Raw genomic sequence first — 18,116 nt, forward strand, 5'->3', positions numbered from 1 at the left:
AATAGTTTTCCATTGTATGGAAATACTGTATTTTGCCAGTTGACAGACATCTGGCTTGTTTGCAGTTTGGGGTTATTACGAATAATGGTGCTATGAACATTATGCTGTGACCAAGGGTACACATCTCCGTGTGGACAGTTTTCACTTCCACTGGGTAGATTCCTACAAGTGGAATTGCTAGGTTATACGGTAAGCTTATCTTGAGTTTTATAAAAACCTGCCAAATTGTTTTCCATACTGGTTCTACCAGTCTACATGGCCAGCAGCAATTCGAGAGCATTCTAGTTCCTTCACATCCCTCACCAGCGCTTGGTTCTGCTAGTCTGTTTGATTATAGGTTTTTTTTTTTTTTTTAAAGATTTTAGTTATTTATTTGAGAGAGCGGGGGCGGAGAGCGCACACGCAGGGGAAGAGGCAGAAGCAGGCTCCCCACTGGGGAGCCTGACGTGGGGTACCCCAGGATCATGACCTCAGCTAAAGGCAGACACTTAACCAACTGAGCCACCCAAGGGTCCCATGATTATAGGCATTCTGATTAATGATGTTGAGTAACTTCTCATGGGCTTATTAGCTCTTATATTTCTCTGCTGGTGAAATATTTAGCCAAACCATTTCCCTATTTTTTATTAGGGTTATCTTTTTAAAAAATTTTATTTAAATGTGAACCAGAAATGTTTATTGCAGAAATTTAATCAAAGTTCTCATCTGGTGGCCCCTGTTAAGGTTGGACTGGGCTCCTCTGTCCAGGGCTGGGCATATCTGAACTTTTTTTTTTTTTAAGATTTTATTTATTTGAGAGTGAGAGAGAGAGAGAGAGAAAGCATGAGTGGGGATTGAGGGACAGGGAAGGAAGAGGGAGAAGCAGACTCGCTGCTGAGCAGGGGGCTCAACAAGGGGCCAATCCCAAGACCCGGGGATCACGACCTGAGCCGAAGCCAGACGCTTAACCCATGGAGCCACCCAGGTGCCCCCGAGCATTTTTTGTAGATCCTCAACACAAGTTCTTCAACAGGACTTGAAATATGACTTGTAAATATTTTCTTAGTTTGTGTCTTCTCTTTCCTAATAGTATCTTTTCTAAAACAAGTTTTTTAATTGTGGTAAAATACACAATTCAACGGCATTAAATAAACTCACACTAGTGTGCTCCATTCACAGAACTCCCTGCATCTTGCAAAACGAATGCTCTACACCCATTAAACACAAATGCCTCCTCCTCTCCCTCCAGCCTCTGGCAACCATCATTCTGTTTTCTGTTTCTGAGTTTGGCTGCTCTTAGTACCTCATGGAATCATACAGTATTTGTTTTTGTGACTGGCTTATTTCACTTAGTATAATGTCAAGTTGTTATAGCATCTGTTAGAATTTCCTTCCTTGGGGCACCTGGGTGGCTCAGTCAGGTCAGTGTCTGCCTTAGGCTCAGGTCATGATCATCGGGGTTCTGGGACTGAGCCCCACGGTAGACTCCCTGCTCTGTAGGCCATCTGCGTCTCCCTCCGCTGCCTGCCACTGCTCTCTCTCTCAAAAACAAAACAAAGAATGTCCTTCCTTGTCATGGCTGAACAACATTCCATGTATGTACACACATTTTATTTATACATTCATCCATTAGCGGACACTTGGGCTGTTTCTACCACATTGCCACTGTGGATAATGTGAAGAAGTTGGGTGTACAAACATCTCTTCTTCTTATTTATTTAAAAATTTTTTTAAAAGATTTTATTTATTTATTTGACAGAGATCACAAGTAGGCAGAGAGGCAGGCAGAGGAGAGGGGAAGCAGACTCCTCGCTGAGCAGAGAGCCCGATGCAGGGCTCAATCCCAGGACGCTGGGATCATGACCTGAGCTGAAGGCAGAGGCTTTAACCCACTGAGCCACCTAGGCGCACCCCCCCCCCCCTTTTTAAACAACTCTTCTCTTAATAGCATCTTTTGAAGTGCAAAAGTTTTTAATTTTGGTGAAGTCCAGTCTACCAATTTTTTCTTCCATGTACTAGTGTTGTATTGAAGAACTCTGCCCAGCCCAAAGTCATAATGTTTTTCTTCTGTTTTCCTCTAGAAGTTTTAGTTTTACCACTTACATTTCAGTTTATGATCCATTTTGAGTTCATTTTCGATTGTGTGCCTGATGGATGGAGAGGGTGAGGCAGGGGTTTCCATTCATTCTTTTGCATGAGGACAGCTAATTGTCCCCGCACAATTTGTGGAAAAGATTATATTCTTTTCCTGTTGAATTATTTCAGCACCTTTGTAAAAGCTACTGACCATAAATGTAAGGGTTTTGTAATTCTGTTCCACTGATTCATATGCCTGCCCTTGTGCCTGAATTGATTACTATCCCCTTAGAGTAAGTTTTGATGTCAAATAGTGTTAAGTCCACCAATAAAATAAATGTTTATTTATTTGAGAGAGCTAAGAAAGAGAGCACAACTAGGCAGAGCAGTAGGCAGAGGAAGTGGGAGAAGCTCTCTGCTGAGCGGGGAGCCCCGTGTAGGGCTCGATCCCCTGGGATCATGACCTGAGTCAAAGGCAGCCGCTTAACTGACTGGGCCACCCAGGCGTCCCTTCTCTTTCAAAATGGTCTTGGATATTCAAAATTCCTTATATTTCCATCGACTTACAGACACTGACAAGCTGATCCTAAAACTTGCAAGAAATGCAAAGGCCTTAGGTTTTCTGTTATCAAACATTTTTTCCCTTCAAATTCTTTTCAAAGTAATAAGGAAAGGCTAAACAATGGATTCAAAAGATATGTTTTAACTTTGGGGCCCACTACTAATCCATAAAGCTTTACAACTGCCTTTTACCTTTCCGTTAAGTAACTATTCCCAACTGAAGTTTGAGCCTGGTCTTAGAAGGTTAGAGAAGCACTCCCAGGAGATAGGTGGAGGGCCCGGAGAGGTATGGTCCATTCCACATGTGGGGGAGAAAGAAGCAGAGTGCTGGTTATTAAGATATTACTGAGAAATCAGTGTTCTTCTTGAGTTGTGGGAGCCAGGGTGAGCGCCTCCTTAGTGGAAAAGATAAACATGTGACCCATGAAATCTGAAGCTGTGAACCACCCTGTAACTTGCTAACATTCCCAGACTGATGAATACACTCTCCAGTTTCATGTGTACAGAACAGGCCAGCTCTACTACTGAAGTACTTGAATGATCCGGAGCAAGTTGATTCAATTTCTCTAATCCTCAAATCCCTCAGCCCTAAGATGGGGATTACAAACAGGCCATTTCATAGAGCTGTTATCAAGAGTTAAAAAATAATACAGAAGGGGCGCCTGGATGGCTCAGTGGGTTAAAGCCTCTGCCTTCTGCTTGGGTGATGAACCCAGGGTCCTGGAGTCGAGCTCCACGTCGGGCTCTCTGCTCAGCAGGGAGCCTGCTTCCCTTCCTTTTTCTCTGCCTGCTTGTGATCTCTGTCTGTCAAATAAATAAATAAAATCTTAAAAAAAAAAAAGTTGTTTATAAAAGACAGATAAGTGTTGGTGAGGATGTGGAAAAATTGGAGCATTCACACACTGCTGGTGGGAATGTAAAGCAGGATGGCTGCTTCGGAAAACAGTCTGGCAGTTCCTCAAAAGGTTAAACAGAATTACCATATGACCTAGCAATTCCACTCCTGGGTATACACCCAAGAGAAATAAAAACATGTCCACACAAAAGCCTGTACATGAATATGGACAGCAACATTAGGCATAACAGCCCAAAATGAAAACAGCCTCGATGTCTGTTAATTGATGAATGCGTAATAAATGTGAGATATATGTGAAATGTAATATAACTTGGCTATAAAAAGAAATGGAAGTACTGACACATACTACAACAGAGATGAACTTTGAAAACATTACCCTAAGGGAAAGAGACCAGTACAAAGGACCATATATTGTAGGATTCCATCTATATGAAATGTCCAGGATAGGCAACTCTATTAAGAGAGTACATTTGTAGGGGCGCCTGGGTGGCTCAGTCGTTAAGCCTCTGCCTTCAGCTCAGGTCATGATCCCAGGGGCCTGGGACTGAGCCCCGCATCTGGGTCCCCTGATCGGCGGGAAGCCTGCCTCCCTTCCTCCTCTCCCCCTCCTCCTGCTTGGGTTCCTTCTCTGTCAAATAAATAAATAAATGTTTAAAAAAAAAAGTATATTTGTTGGTGTTGGTGGGACATGGGGGCTAAGGAGTTCAGGGTTTCTTTCTGAGGTGATGAAAATGTTCTAAAATTCACTTGTGGGGCGGCTGCACAACTCTGAATATAATAAAAATCACTGCATTATGTGTTTTAAATGGGGGGGTGGGAGGGACTAGAGAGCTGGACAGCTAAGGAGTGTGGGTTCTTTTTGGGGTAATGAGATAGATCCGGTATTAACTGTGGAGACGGCTGAACAATTCGGTGAATATACTAAAGTTATCAAAAAGTAAACAAAAATGGAGCGCCTGGGTGGCTCAGTCAGTTGAGCGTCTGCCTTCAGCTCAGGTCATGATCTCGGGGTCCTGGGATAGAGCCCCACATGAGGCTTTCTGCAAGGCAGGAAGCCTGCTTCTCTCTCTTCCTCTGCTGCTCCCCCTGCTTATGTACTCTCTCTGTCAAATAAATGGGTAAAATCTTAAAAAAAAAAAAAAAAAGGTACATGAAAATAATGTATTAAATCAAAGCTTTTAAAATCACAGCCTCGGGATGCCTGGGTGGCTCAGTGGGTTAGGCTGCTGCCTTCGGCTCGGGTCAGGATCCCAGGGTCCTGGGATCGAGTCTCGCATCGGGCTCCTTGCTTGGCAAAGGAGACTGCTTCTCTTTCCGCCTCTGCTTGCCTCTCTGCCTGCTTGTGTGTTCTCTCTCTCTTTCTGACATATAAATAAATAAATAAATAAATAAATAAATAAAATCTTAAAAAAAAAAGGTAAAAATAAAATCACAGCCCCACTTTTTCATTCAAAGGCTTATGTTTAGGGGTGCCTCGCTGGCTCAGTTGGAAGAGTGCCCAACTCTTGATCTTGGGGTCAAGAGTTCAAGTTCCACACTGGACGTAGAGATTACTTAAATAAATATTTAAAAATTTAAAATTAGGCTTACATTTACGGAACATAATGAAAATAAATTAAAAAAATAGGCTTCCATTTAACAGCAATGTTATGGCAAATACTATAGTTATACTTCACAGAATTCATTTTAATGGAGAGAAAGATATACATTATCTATTAGCAAAATTAGAGTAAGGAAACAAGTAACCATCAGTTTTTTTCTTTAGGCATTTACTGAAATGTCAAGTTTTATTCACCTACAAGCCCACGAAATTGAAGCAGAATAAAAATCTAAGAAATAGCATATTGCTCAGGAATTTTTCTTTAAATAGGTCCTTTTGATTTATTCAATCAAAATGTGCCATAACCAAATAACTAAAACCACAGCAAAGGAAACTGCTTAAGTTAGTAAAAATGAATGAGCAGTATTCTACCAGCAAGTGTTAATGCTAGGACTGGTTGCTAGTATTTTACTGCTATTTGCTAATAGTAGTCTAGGCCTTCTATTGTGTTGTTTTGTTTTTATTAACTCTGAAAAATAATTTCAAGTAATACGGTGTTCCTTGAATATTAAAAGGAGCATCTGTTGGTCTACCAAACATAAGACATAGTAAAGACAATAAATGATGATGACTATTTACTTTAATTGTAAGATTTCTCTAAACAACCTCTAGCTGTGTAATATTTGCCTAGCTTAAATGTAACATAAAAAATACTTCCTATTAACTTTTAAATAAATGTAAACATCTTAAAAACTGCCTGAAGGGTACCTGACCCAGCTGGTGGAGCGTGCGACTCTTGATCTCTGGACTGTGAGTTCTCGAGTCCCACGCTGGGTGTAGAGATTACTTAAAATCTTAAAAAAAGTGGGGCTTTGAGGGGCTCCTAGGTGGCTTAGTCGGTGAAGCATCTGACTCATAGTTTCAGCTCAGGTCACAGTCTTAGGGTTGTAAGATCGAGCCCCACGTGAGGCTCTGTGTGCCGCAGGGAGTCTGCCTGAGATTCTCTCTCACCCTCTTTCTCTCCCTTTCCCTCTGTTCCTCCTCCCTCTCTCAAGCGCTCTCTAAAATAAATGAGTAAATCTTACGAAAAATAAAACAAAACAAAATACTAAATACTGCCCGATGCTGCACCTGGGTGGCTCAGTCAGTTAAGTGTCCAACTTGGTTTTGGCTCAGGTCATGAACGCTGGGTGCTGGAATGCAGCAGCTCTTTGAGCTCTACATTCAGCACGAAGTCTGCCTGAAGATTCCCTCTCGTGCCCTCTGCTGCTCACTCACTCATGCTCTCTTACTTTTTCTAAATAAATAAATAAAATCTTAAAAAAGAGAGTTCCTGAAAGGTGTTATTTCAGGAAATAATACATTTACTACTACTAAAATCTCTTCTTCCGGAGCACCTGGGTGGCTCAATGGGTTGAAGCCTCTGCCTTCGGCTCAGGTCATGATTCCAGGGTCCTGGGATCAAGTCCCGCATCGGGCTCTCTGCTTAGCGGGGAGCCTGCTTCCCCTCCACCTCCCTGCCTGCCTCTCTGCCTACTTGTGATCTCTGTCTGTCAAATGAATAAATAAAATCTTTAAAAAAACAAAACAAAACACACACACACACACACACACACACACACAGACATAAAAGACAAAGAGCACACGAGGAAATGATCAGGAGTGAGCACTCAAGTAGCAAGGACAATCATGAAACAGTCAGGCTGCTGCTATGGTCAACAGCTATATATTCTTTCCTTCCTTTGGCTGCAGGCACCCTTGAGAAATGAGAGGAAGAGAAGAGGCAACCTGACTACAGCAGTAACTTTGCAGGCAGAGAATACACCAGCAAAGACAAGATCAAGCCTGGCTGTAAGCCAAGGCAACCGTGTCTAGTCTCCCTGGAGTATGAAAGTCACAGGGTGTAGCTGGCTCTAACATCTGGAAAATTCAGCCAAGCACCAAAGTCAAGGATACGCCCAGGTTTTGACCAAGTTAAAAGAGTAAGGCTGAGCTGTAAGAAGTGTTCTGCTTAAGCTGAAGGATAATGTCCAGATCATAATAATCAATGATCAGTAAATAAAGAAGCTAAGAAATCTAGGTGTTTCTTTCTCTAAAATTACTTAATATTTTTACTATAATGTTTTAATCCAGAGCTTCACTTTTGTAAGAAGAAAAAAAAAACCCACCAAGAATAATTTAGTTGGAAACTGTATTAATCTGTTAATAAATCACATCTTGGGGCACCTGGGTGGCTCAGTGGGTTAAAGCCTGCCTTTGGCTCAGGTCATGATCTCAAGGTCCCAGGATCAAGCCCCGCATCAGTGGGGGGTGGGGGGGTGTCTCTGCTCAGCAGGGAGCCTGCTTCCTCTCTCTTTGCCTGCCTCTCTGCCTACCTGTGAACTCTGTCTCTCAAATAAATGAACAAAATCTTTAAAAAAAAAAAAAATCACATCTTTAAGACTAACTGAAGAGATGACTGAGCCCGAACCAAAGGGGCTCTTGATCATGTTCCCAAGAAGCCCCAAGTGCTAAAGGAAATCCAAGTGCCAACATATCTTAGACATTGAACAAATGTTTGCATTTCTCCCCATAACCTAAATCCCTTTTCTTTAAAATTCATAAAATACAGTGCTTGCTAGCAAAGGGAATATGTAAAAGGCTGAAACACTCAAGTCCACAGTCTCTGCACAGGAAAAGGAAATGTACTAATGAAATTTTTGTACACAAATATTGCAGTCATGAAGCCTTACTGCAATAATAATTCTGAAAAAAATCTACCTTATAAAACAAATGCCTAATGTTCAGGCTATAAACGGCCATTTCCAAAAATCTAAGGAGCAGAATTTGGCCCATTGACAAACTGAACTATAAGAAAAGCAGTAATTATGAGCATGTCGCACTAAAAGCTTCAATCTGTTATTCAGAAGTAGACCATAACACTCTCTATTCATTTTATTTTTGAGGAGTTTGGTAACGTAGCACGTAAAAGAACCCACGACTATTCAACACAGAGAAATGCACGTACTTTCTTCTGGGTCCTCACTGGTGAGGATGTTGCTGGAAAGTTCCTGCACAGCAGCTCGTGTCTCAGTTGTAGAATGATGAGGCCCTAGGCGACTGTCCCTCTGGGCTTCCCACTCTTCACTGAAGCCACCATCGTCGCTCTCTGTCACAGGGTCTTGGGACTCACTTTCAGTGCCTTCAAGAGAAAGTGGAAATTACAGCTAACATTTTAGAAAAATTGCTCAATATCTTTAATAAAACTACATGGGAACAATAACTACCCACCTGTCATGTAACTAGCTTAGTTGGCTCTTAAACCACAAATCATAAGCTGTAAAAGTGCCTGGAAGTTGCTTGACCAATAACCATTTCCCTTGTTTCCTGAGGGCAGAGTCCTGATTGGGTTTCTGCCTCTCATGCACATGACTCTGGGGGTAAATCATGATGAAGCCAAGCCAAGCCAAGCATGGTAATCTCATTCCTCTTTCCAATAAAATCTCTAAAGGTAGGTGTGGTACTAGCCAATGTGTGGGGAGGCAAAGACTGCTCTGAATTTGGGGGATATTTTTCTCACTCTTTGAGAGAATCAAGGAAGAAACAAAACCGCCCCTTTCTAAGCCTGGATGATGTCTCATCTGGATATGATGTCTGGAACAACAGTTGTCATCTTCTGATCATGAGAAGCAGTGGGCTGAGGACCAAACCTGTATCTAAGAATGGCAGAGCAGGAAGATGGAAGGACCCTGGGCCCTCGATGACATCACTGGATCATAAAACCGACCAGCCCTACAAAGGCCTACACCTCAGGACTGCTGGTCACACGGGAGAACCTAACTCTTCTTTGTTTAAAGCAAATGACTTGGGTTTTCTGATCTTGGCAGCTGAAAGCCCAACCATGGCTTTAGTGACTAAGAAAAAAGCAGACCATTATGGGGGAGGTGGGGCAGGAGAGGGGGGAGAATTTTTTTATGGACCAGCCATTGTGTCATAATGACTATCAGACTCAAAATTCTAAGCAGAACATCAAAGTCCTGAGAAACACCCATACATCAAAGATAATTAAAATACAGAAGTGAAGTTGATAAACTTTTTTTCCTCCTTTATTATTATTATTTAATAAAGTAAAACATGTTCATAGAGGTGGATCTACCATGAAGACCGCAAGCCTCAGGCCTCTCACTTACATGGAATACTTCAGAGAGGCCACAGCAACTCTGTATTCATAACTTACATTCTTTTTCTTAACCAAGTCCTCACAAATCCTGAATCATCCATGGTTTGGAGTTTACAAAATCATATAAGCATAAGATTTATAAATAAAAACAGCAGTCCCTGCTCTGCCCCATCCCTCCTCACTCCTACCTTTCAAGCCACCCCTTTCGGAGCCCTGTGTTTTTCTGTTCCAATCTAACTTCTAGTTCTCCTAACACAGTCATTTTTAGCCAGTAAGTAGCACCTCCCCTTCCAGGGGGTGTTTGGAAATATCTAGGATGGAGGGCTTTCTGCCTACCGTAATACTGCGAAACCAAAATTAACATTTAGAGTGAGAGGCCAGAAAAGCTAATAACCTGCAAAGAGTGAAGCCCCACACAATGAAGAACTGCCCACCCAAAATACCACAGCACTCCCACTGAGGAACTCTGTAAGTTCACCTAGCTCCTTCTAACTTCAAGGCTCTTCCCCATTGTTTCCTCTTCTGGAAAGTTCTTCTACTTGTCAGTTGGTTGTCACCTATTATCACTTCCTCAGGGAAGCCTTCCTGACTTTCCAGAGTAAATGAAATTCCTCTACCATAAACTTTCATAGCAACCATACTTCTCCTTTGTAGTGCGTATCACAACTGTATGAATTGTTTATAAAATTATTTGTTGAACATTTGTGTCTGTCCAAATAGGTCATGAGCTCTGAAGGGACAGGATATCTTGTTCAGTGCTGCATTCTCAGTGCCTAGTTAAAATATGAGGCACAGAGTTAGGCACCCAATCAATATTTGTCATGGGGCACCTGGGTGGCTCAGATGGTTAAGCATCTGCCTTTGGCTCAGGTCATGATCTCCAGGGTTGAGGGATCAAGCCCCATGTTGGGCTCCCTGCTCAGCGGGGAGTCAGGTTCTCCCTCTCCTCCTGCACATGTTCTCTCTCTGTCTCAAATGAATAAATAAAAATCTTTTTTTTTTTAAAGATTATTTATTTATTTATTTGAGAGAGAGACAGTGAGAGAGATCATGAGTGAGGAGAAGGTCAGAGAGAGAAGCAGACTCCCCGTGGAGCTGGGAGCCCGATTTGGGACTTGATCCCCGGACTCCAGGATCATTGACCTGAGCCGAAGGCAGTCGTCCAACCAACTGAGCCACCCAGGCGTCCCTAAATAAAAATCTTTAAAAAAATTTTTGTCTAAAAAATAAAATGTTTTTCACTTACACTCACATATATACTCATAGACAACTCATATTTTAATTGTCTTCCCGCTTAACACAGATCAACACAATAGCCAGACTTGTAGCAATCATTTCCAATATATTTCCTTCTTCTCCATCAGGTCTCCTATTGGTTCTGCTGCAAGATTCCCAGTTGAAAATGCGCTCTTGCTGTTACTCAAATTCTAACTCAGCAGATCTCATGGGTTTTAAACCTTTACTTTTCTTTTCCCATTAAGGCCCTTTTTTCTTCTCTCGCCACTGCTCTGCCTATTTCCCAGCTTGTTTTTCTTATAAAGTTACTTTTCTTCTTGACTATTTTTAGTGTGCCACTATTCCAATTCTTCCTAACAACTCCTAACTTACACCTGCCCGGACATCTCTGTATCCACAGGGGCCTTTCCATCTCCCAGCCTGATCCTCCGGCATCATCTACCCTCCTCCAGAACGTCATGTCCACCGGGAATATTTTATCTTCTTGGGATAAACATGATCGCATCTTAAGTCAAATCATATTTAAGTTACCCTGCCCATATCAGGTAAGAGGCTCTCATTTTTACATGTTTGGAGAGCAAGATTACTGTTTCTTTTTTTTTTTTTTAAACCAGAAAGTGGCCTTTTTTTTTTTTTTTTTTAAAGATTTTATTTATTTATTTGACAGAGAGAAATTACAAGTACACTGAGAGGCAGGCAGAGAGAGAGAGAAGGAAGCAGGCTCCCTGCTGAGCAGAGAGCCCGATGCGGGACTCGATCCCAGGACCCTGCATGACCTGAGCTGAAGGCAGCGGCTTAACCCACTGAGCCACCCAGGCGCCCTACTGTTTCTTTTTTAAATCACAGCCTCAACTTGAACCTTTCCATAATGGTATTAATGGCATTTAATGGCAGAAATTCTTTACCTAGGGTCCCTTGGCTGTATGGTTGGGTTTAGAGCACCTGAACTTCTTAAATATTTATCTATATTTCCTGGGTATTACCACAGCTTCCAGGAGATTCTCAAGAGTCCATGACCAAAGACAGAGGTTAAAATCATTGCTTCACAGCTGTTAGCCAATATAACAGGACAATGACCCGGAAAAACCAGGCAGGAAATTACCAAATAAAAGACACCTACTTTGTGCATTATAATTGGAGTTTTTGGATACCTTCCTTTGGGCTTCTGGATCTCCCTCTGCCATATTCACCAACCACACCATTGTTGCTGTTGAGAAAGACAAAAGTCCAGTTAAGAACTTGAAACCCAGAAAGTACATGAATAGAGAACAGGCCATTATCTTTCTACAGAAATCACCAATCTTCTTAATGTTATCTTAAGAATCCTTAACAAGCAGAAGCAAATGCATTATTAAAAACCACACAAGATTTTCCCTGATTTTGGCAGATTAAAAAAAAAAAATTCTAAAACTGAGCATTCACTCTAGCTTTCAAACTACAGTTGCTACTGTAAAAACCATAATTTCATTGTTTCCAGTCCCTGAAAAGTAATCAGAGAAAAACTGTTCAGGCCAGCAAGATCTATTAAAAAACAGCTGGAGGGCCGAACATTCTAAAATAATGTGATGAAAATTACTTATTGGAACTAAATCAGAGAACAAACTGGGACTCACAAAAGCATCACACAGCCATTATGATTCTAAGGATGCCTGACCTCTGGGATTTTCCATAATGCTAAACTGTGATATACAAGGAATAAAAAAAAGTTAAAAGCAGTAAACATAAAGGGGATTGTCAACTGGCTTATTCTATGTCCCTTTCACAAAAATACATACATATCCATATAGATCTAAGTATATACACACACCCCTCTCACATTTTAAAGGACAACATGAAAACATTAAAATAGTACTTCTAATATATTACAAGTGGAATGAAAAATGGAATAGCCCCTATACAGCCCCTATTGAAGGGAATTTGGTAACATCTAACAAAACTACGTATGCCATTACTCAGTCGTAAGAATGAAATTGGGGCACCTGGGTGGTTCAGTCGGTTAAGCGTTCAACTCTTGATTTAGGCTCAGGGCCTGACTTTGGGATTGTGGGATCCAGCCCCACAGGGGCTCTGCACTCAGAGTCAGCTTGTCCCTCCCTGCGCCGCTGCCCCCCCCCCCCGCTGCTCATTCTCTAGCTCTAAAATAAATAACACCTTTTAAAAAAACACAATGAGATCTTGCCATTTTTATACTATCATGCTAAAACAAATAAATAAGACAAACAACACAGAAGCAAACTCAGAAATACAGGGAACAAATGTCTGGTGGTTGCCAGAGGGGAGGGGGGATGGGCAAACTAGGTGAAGGGGATTAAGAGCTACAAACTTCCAGTTTTTTGTTTTGATTTTTAAAAGATTTTATTTATTTATTTGACAGAGAGAGAGAGGGAACAAGCAGGGAGAACAGCAGAGGGAGAGGGAGAAGCAGGCTCCCCACCGAGCAAGCAGCCCAATATGGGGCTCGATCCCAGGACCCTGGCACCATGACCAGAGCCAAAGGCAGATGCTTAATCAACTGAGCCACGCAAGGGCCTCAAACTTCCATTTATAAAATAAATCATGGATATAAAATATAGCAAGGGAATATAGTCAATAATAATATAATAGTTTCGTAAGGTAACAGGTTACCATGGTGCACATTTCATAATGTATATAAATATCGAATCACTATGCTGTACATCTGAAACTACTATAATACTGTATGTCAACTACACTTCAATTAAAAATAAAAAACTACCTGTGCCTTAGCTCTTTGACCCAGGAATTCCACTTTTGGGAATTTATCCTGAAAATACTCCAATGATAATATAAAAATACATATAAACATGTACATACAGGGCTGTGGCAGGAACCAAATGCCAGCAAAAACCTGAGTCCAATCTGTTGTCATTGGTACCCCCAAAGGACTGCATTTTTTTAAAAAACAAATAGTCAAGAATATTGATTTAAAAGTTTTTAATATTTGTGTTTATTTCCATGTCAGGAGAAAAGTACTGATTACTAATACTGCTGCTTTAAAAAAATAAATGGGGAGGCCTGGGTGGCTCAGTAAGTTAAGCGCCTGCCTTTGGCTCGGGTCATGATCCTAGGGTCCTAGGACGGAGCCCCACATCTGGCTCTGTGCTCAGCAGGGAGCCTGCTTCTCCCTCTGCCTGCCATTCCCCCTGCTTGTACAGGGTTTAAAACAGGGTTAATAACATATATGCAAAATTCACTTAAAATTGGGAGCTTAAGAGGCGCCTGGGTGGGTCAGTGGGTTAAAGCCTCTGCCTTCGGCTCTGGTCGTGGTCTCAGGGTCCTGGGATCGAGCCCCACATCGGGCTCTCTGCTCAGCAGGGAGCCTGCTTTCCCCTCTCTCTCTGCCTGCCTCTCTGCCTACTTGTCATCTCTGTCAGTCAAAGGAATAAATGAAATCTTAAAAAATAAATAAAAATAAAATAAAAAATCAAAATCCCTCCATTTTGACACCCACCATTAGGTTTTTAAATAACACAAAGTACAGGGACACCTGGGTGGCTCAGTCAGTCAAAAGCCTGCCTTCGGCTCGGCATGATCTCAGGTCCGGGATCGAGCCCCCGCACTGGGCTCCTTTCAGCACGGAGCCCGCTTCCCCCTCTGCTTCCCCACTTGTGCTCTAATTAAAAAAACTTTAAAAAATAAACATAAATAAATAAAAATTTAAAAAACACACAAAGTACAATTAAAAACTCTACAAGTAGAAAAAGGTATAAAGAAAAATGTAAAAGTTACTTCCATCTCTAAATCCCACTTCCCAGAGGTAAACACTATTAACCTTTTGTCAGTTATTTATTTATTTAAAGATTTTATTTATTTATTTGACAGACAGAGATCACAAGTAGACAGAGAGGCCCAGGTGCCCCTTGTCAGTTTTTTAAATGTATCACTGTATATGCACAGACACCAAACATAACTCCCTTCCTCCCATACAATATTGCATTATTGCTTTAAATCTCGCTTTCTTCTTCTTTTTAAAAAGATTTTGTTTATATATTTGAGAGAGTGAGAGCACACACCCAGGGGTGGGGGGCAGAGCAGGGGCAGAGGGAAAGGGAGAAGCGTACTCCCTTCTCAGCGGGGAAACCGATGCAGGGCTTGATCCCAGGACCCTGAGATCATGAGCCAAAGGCAGATGCTTAACCAACTGAACCACCTAGGCGCCCCTAAATCTGCTGTTTTTAGTATATAATCTTTAACATTAAAAATACAATTGGACAGGGGCACCTGGGTGACTCAGTGGGTTAAAGCCTCTGCCTTTGGCTCAGGTCATGATCCCAGAGTCCTGGGATAGAGCCCCGAATCGGGCTCTCTGCTCAGCAGGGAGCCTGCTTCCCTTCCTCTCTCTGCCTGCCTCTCTGCCTACTTAATGATCTCTGTCAAATAAATAAATAAAAATTAAAAACAAAAAACCCAAGAAACAACTGGACATATACAGGGCTACCTCATTCTTTCTAATGGCTGCACAACTGTCTACTGTATGAATGTACCGTAATTATTTGTAAGTATTCCCACTGATGGATACTTAAGTTACTTCCACTGAGTATTTACTATCAACATTTGGTGGAACATTCTGTATGCACAAATATAAAATATGTAGTCAATTTTAATTTCCAGGAATAACACATAAGAAGCTCACACCCAAATGCTGATTAAGAGGAAAATGTTGATGTTCAAAACTTCACCTTTTTTCTGCCAAAAAACACAGGAAGCACATGATAATAAATTTATATTGGAAAAAGAGCAAAACAAGATCCTTGCATTCCAGACAATGAGTTTTCTAACATTTGACCAGACTTCTCCACAGACAAGCACAGCCCTTGCCTCTCCACTTCCCCACAATGATCTCACACTGAGTCCACAAGAAAACAAGGTCAACTACCTCGTGCTCCGAACTTTCCCTCTCTCTTTCATTAAGTCTCACTACCTTCTGCTGTGGTCTTCCTCTTCCCTCCTTCCAAGTCTTTCCTGTTCTCTTTTAATTCCTCTTCCTGAACTCTCAAGGCAAATTTTTTGGAAAGATTTTTATTTATTGAGCACCTGGGTGGCTTAGTCGTTAAGCGTCTGCCTTTGGCTCAGGTCATGATCCCAGAGGCCTGGGATCGGCCCCTCATCGGGCTCCCAGCTCTGCGGGAAGCCTGCTTCTCCCCCTCTCCTCCCCCTGCCTGATCTCCCCTCTCGATGTCTCTTTCCCTCTGTCCAATAAATAAAGAGAACCTTTTAAAAAAAAGATTTTTATTTATTTGACACAGAGCCCACGCGTGCGAGAGAGTGTGAGCGCACAAGTACAGGGAATGGAAGGCAGGCACAGGAACCCCATGTGGGGCTTGATCCCAGGACCCTGGGATCATGACCTGAGCTGAAAGCAGCCGCTTAACTGACTGAGCCACCCAGGCACCCCAGAGAGCAATGTCTACTTGCTTTGTTGTTAACCTTGGTCCATGAACTATTCCTTCTTGCTGGTCTCATCAAAGGCTTTCTCCACTGGCTCCTTCCCCTCAGCCTTAGAGACACAGTTACATCTTCTGTCTCCTGGAAACACCTTTCCTCAGGCCTGCTCTCCCCTCAGGTCACCACTGCCCTGTGTGTGTGACAATCATCTCGGTAGTAGGGGATGTTTACTGAACCTCCCCTCCTTCACCACCCATTCTCTGGCTATACCATAACTTCCACTGCCAGCAACAGCAAAACACAGACACACTGCCTTCCCTTTGCAGCACTGCTTCTAGTCCTACCACTCTACTGAAATTGTTCTCTTGGATGTCACCGAAGACATCCAAGGCACTAAATTCTCTATGGTTTACTTAGTCCTCATCTTTGGCTTCTTCTAGAGCATTTGATGTTCTTCTTGAAACTCTATTTTTCCAATAACCCAACAGGAGATTAGGCAAAAAAAAAAAAAAAAAAAAAAAAAAAGCCTACAAAGATACATCAAACTAGTAACAGGGTAACTGCTTGGTAAGGTATTAAGATTAGAGATGACAGTTACAGTGAAATTCAGCTTTCTTTACAATATTTAATTTTCTTCCAGCATAACAAATTAATGCATTACTTATGCAATCATAAATTTTGAAAATATAGAAAAGATTATACCCAGTAACAAAACAAGAAATATATGTAGCTTTTTAAAAAAAAATGAAAAAAGTCCAAATACCCATTAATAATTATTAGTTAATAAGCCAAAATTAAAATAAAACAAGAGGGGTTTTTTTGCCTCTTAGTTTCACACACACATAATACTGAAGGTATAAGGAAAGTGGTACCTTACACTATTAAAGGAAAAGCCTTTTTAGGAGGCAATTTGGATCCATCAAAATTTACATACATGCTTTGACTTAGCGATTTCATTTTTAAAAACGTATCATGCCAAAAACTTCACGAAGACGGATGATCTCTGCAAGCACTGTTCGTGACAGAAGAAGACCAACAAGGACACCCTTTCCTGAGTACCTAGAGAATACTGTGTAGCCTCTTCCCGTGCTGACATGGAAAACATGTCCTGATACTGTTAAGTGAAAAATCCTAGCTACCCCAATTTTCTTTTCTTCCCTTTGCTGTTGTTGTCTGTTCATTTTCTCCCTCTTTAAGCACAGGAGCTGACTAAGTTCCCTCCTTGACATCTTCGCATCCACTTCTGCTGCACCGCTCATCCACTCCCGAAGCTTCGACGGCCTCTGCTACGCTGTCAATTCTGTACCTCTGGTCAACCTTTCCCCAGGCACTAGAACTTCACTTCTAAATGCACGCTGGGCATTTCTACCTGGTTCACACGTCCCACCAACTAAGGAAGATATGGGCCACAGGCAAAACGAAACGTTCCTGAACCAAGAACAACACCCCTCTTCATCACTTTTCCTTCAGGCCTGAAACTTCTCTCGTCAGTTGCTAAGAACTACTGATTCTACCTGTACAACCTCTCATCAATCAGTCCTCTTCCTGGATCTGCCATTAACAATACCACAGTTCAGACCCTCATTATTTCCCTCCTAGATTACTACAGTATGTGCTTAGTTATTAGACATTACTTTGGTTCTCACCAGCCATAAATCAGTCTGCATAATGCTGCAAGCCTGCGGAGCCACAGCTCTGATCACGTAACTCTTATGCTCAAGAACCTCTGATTCCCCAGCGATCAGCGAATAGCATAGAGATATCTACACCAGCCCCTCAAAGCTATCCCTGATCTTGCCCTAATCTGCCTTTCCAAATCCATCCTCCTAGAACTCTCCCCCATTTTTACTCCATGTTCTAGTCAATCTAAACACCTGAAACTTGATAAAGACTCCCTACACTTCTGTCTCAAAGCCATTCTTTGCAACAAGCCCACTTATGGAATCAACTCCTCCATCTGTGTTTGCTGAAATCCCATTTTTTTTTTTTTTTAAGATTTTATTTATTTGACAGAGAGAGAGATCACAAGTAAGCAGACAGGCAGGCAGAGAGAGAGGGGCAAGCAGGCTCCCTGGTGAGTAGAGAGCCCGATACAGGGCTCGATCCCAGGACCCTGAGACAATGACCTGAGCCAAAGGCAGAGGCTTGAACCCACTGAGCCACTCAGGCGCCCCAAATTCCACCATCCTTAAAAGGTTTAATACAAATGCTATCTCATCCACTAAGCCTTCTTTGTTTCCCCAGCCAGGTTTTCCTTCTTCTCAACTCTCTTTACACTTCAATTGTGCCCCCTCTGAATCTGGAAA

General features: G+C 41.9%; 1 protein-coding gene across 3 annotated transcripts in view; it reads right to left on the bottom strand.

The window, feature by feature from the left end:
* PSEN1 (presenilin 1) overlaps positions 1-18,116 on the bottom strand; it is a 76,440-nt gene that overhangs the window by 6,796 nt on the left and 51,528 nt on the right. For all 3 annotated transcript variants that reach the window (XM_059373810.1, XM_059373811.1, XM_059373809.1), the window contains 2 exons: positions 11,528-11,614; positions 8,020-8,193 (listed from right to left, as the gene is read on the bottom strand). In XM_059373810.1, coding sequence (XP_059229793.1) covers positions 8,020-8,193; positions 11,528-11,614 — 261 coding nt within the window. The remainder of the gene's footprint in view (positions 1-8,019; positions 8,194-11,527; positions 11,615-18,116) is intronic.

The sequence above is a fragment of the Mustela nigripes genome, chromosome 13 (genome assembly GCF_022355385.1).
Source record: "Mustela nigripes isolate SB6536 chromosome 13, MUSNIG.SB6536, whole genome shotgun sequence".
NCBI classification, from domain to species: Eukaryota; Metazoa; Chordata; class Mammalia; order Carnivora; family Mustelidae; genus Mustela; species Mustela nigripes.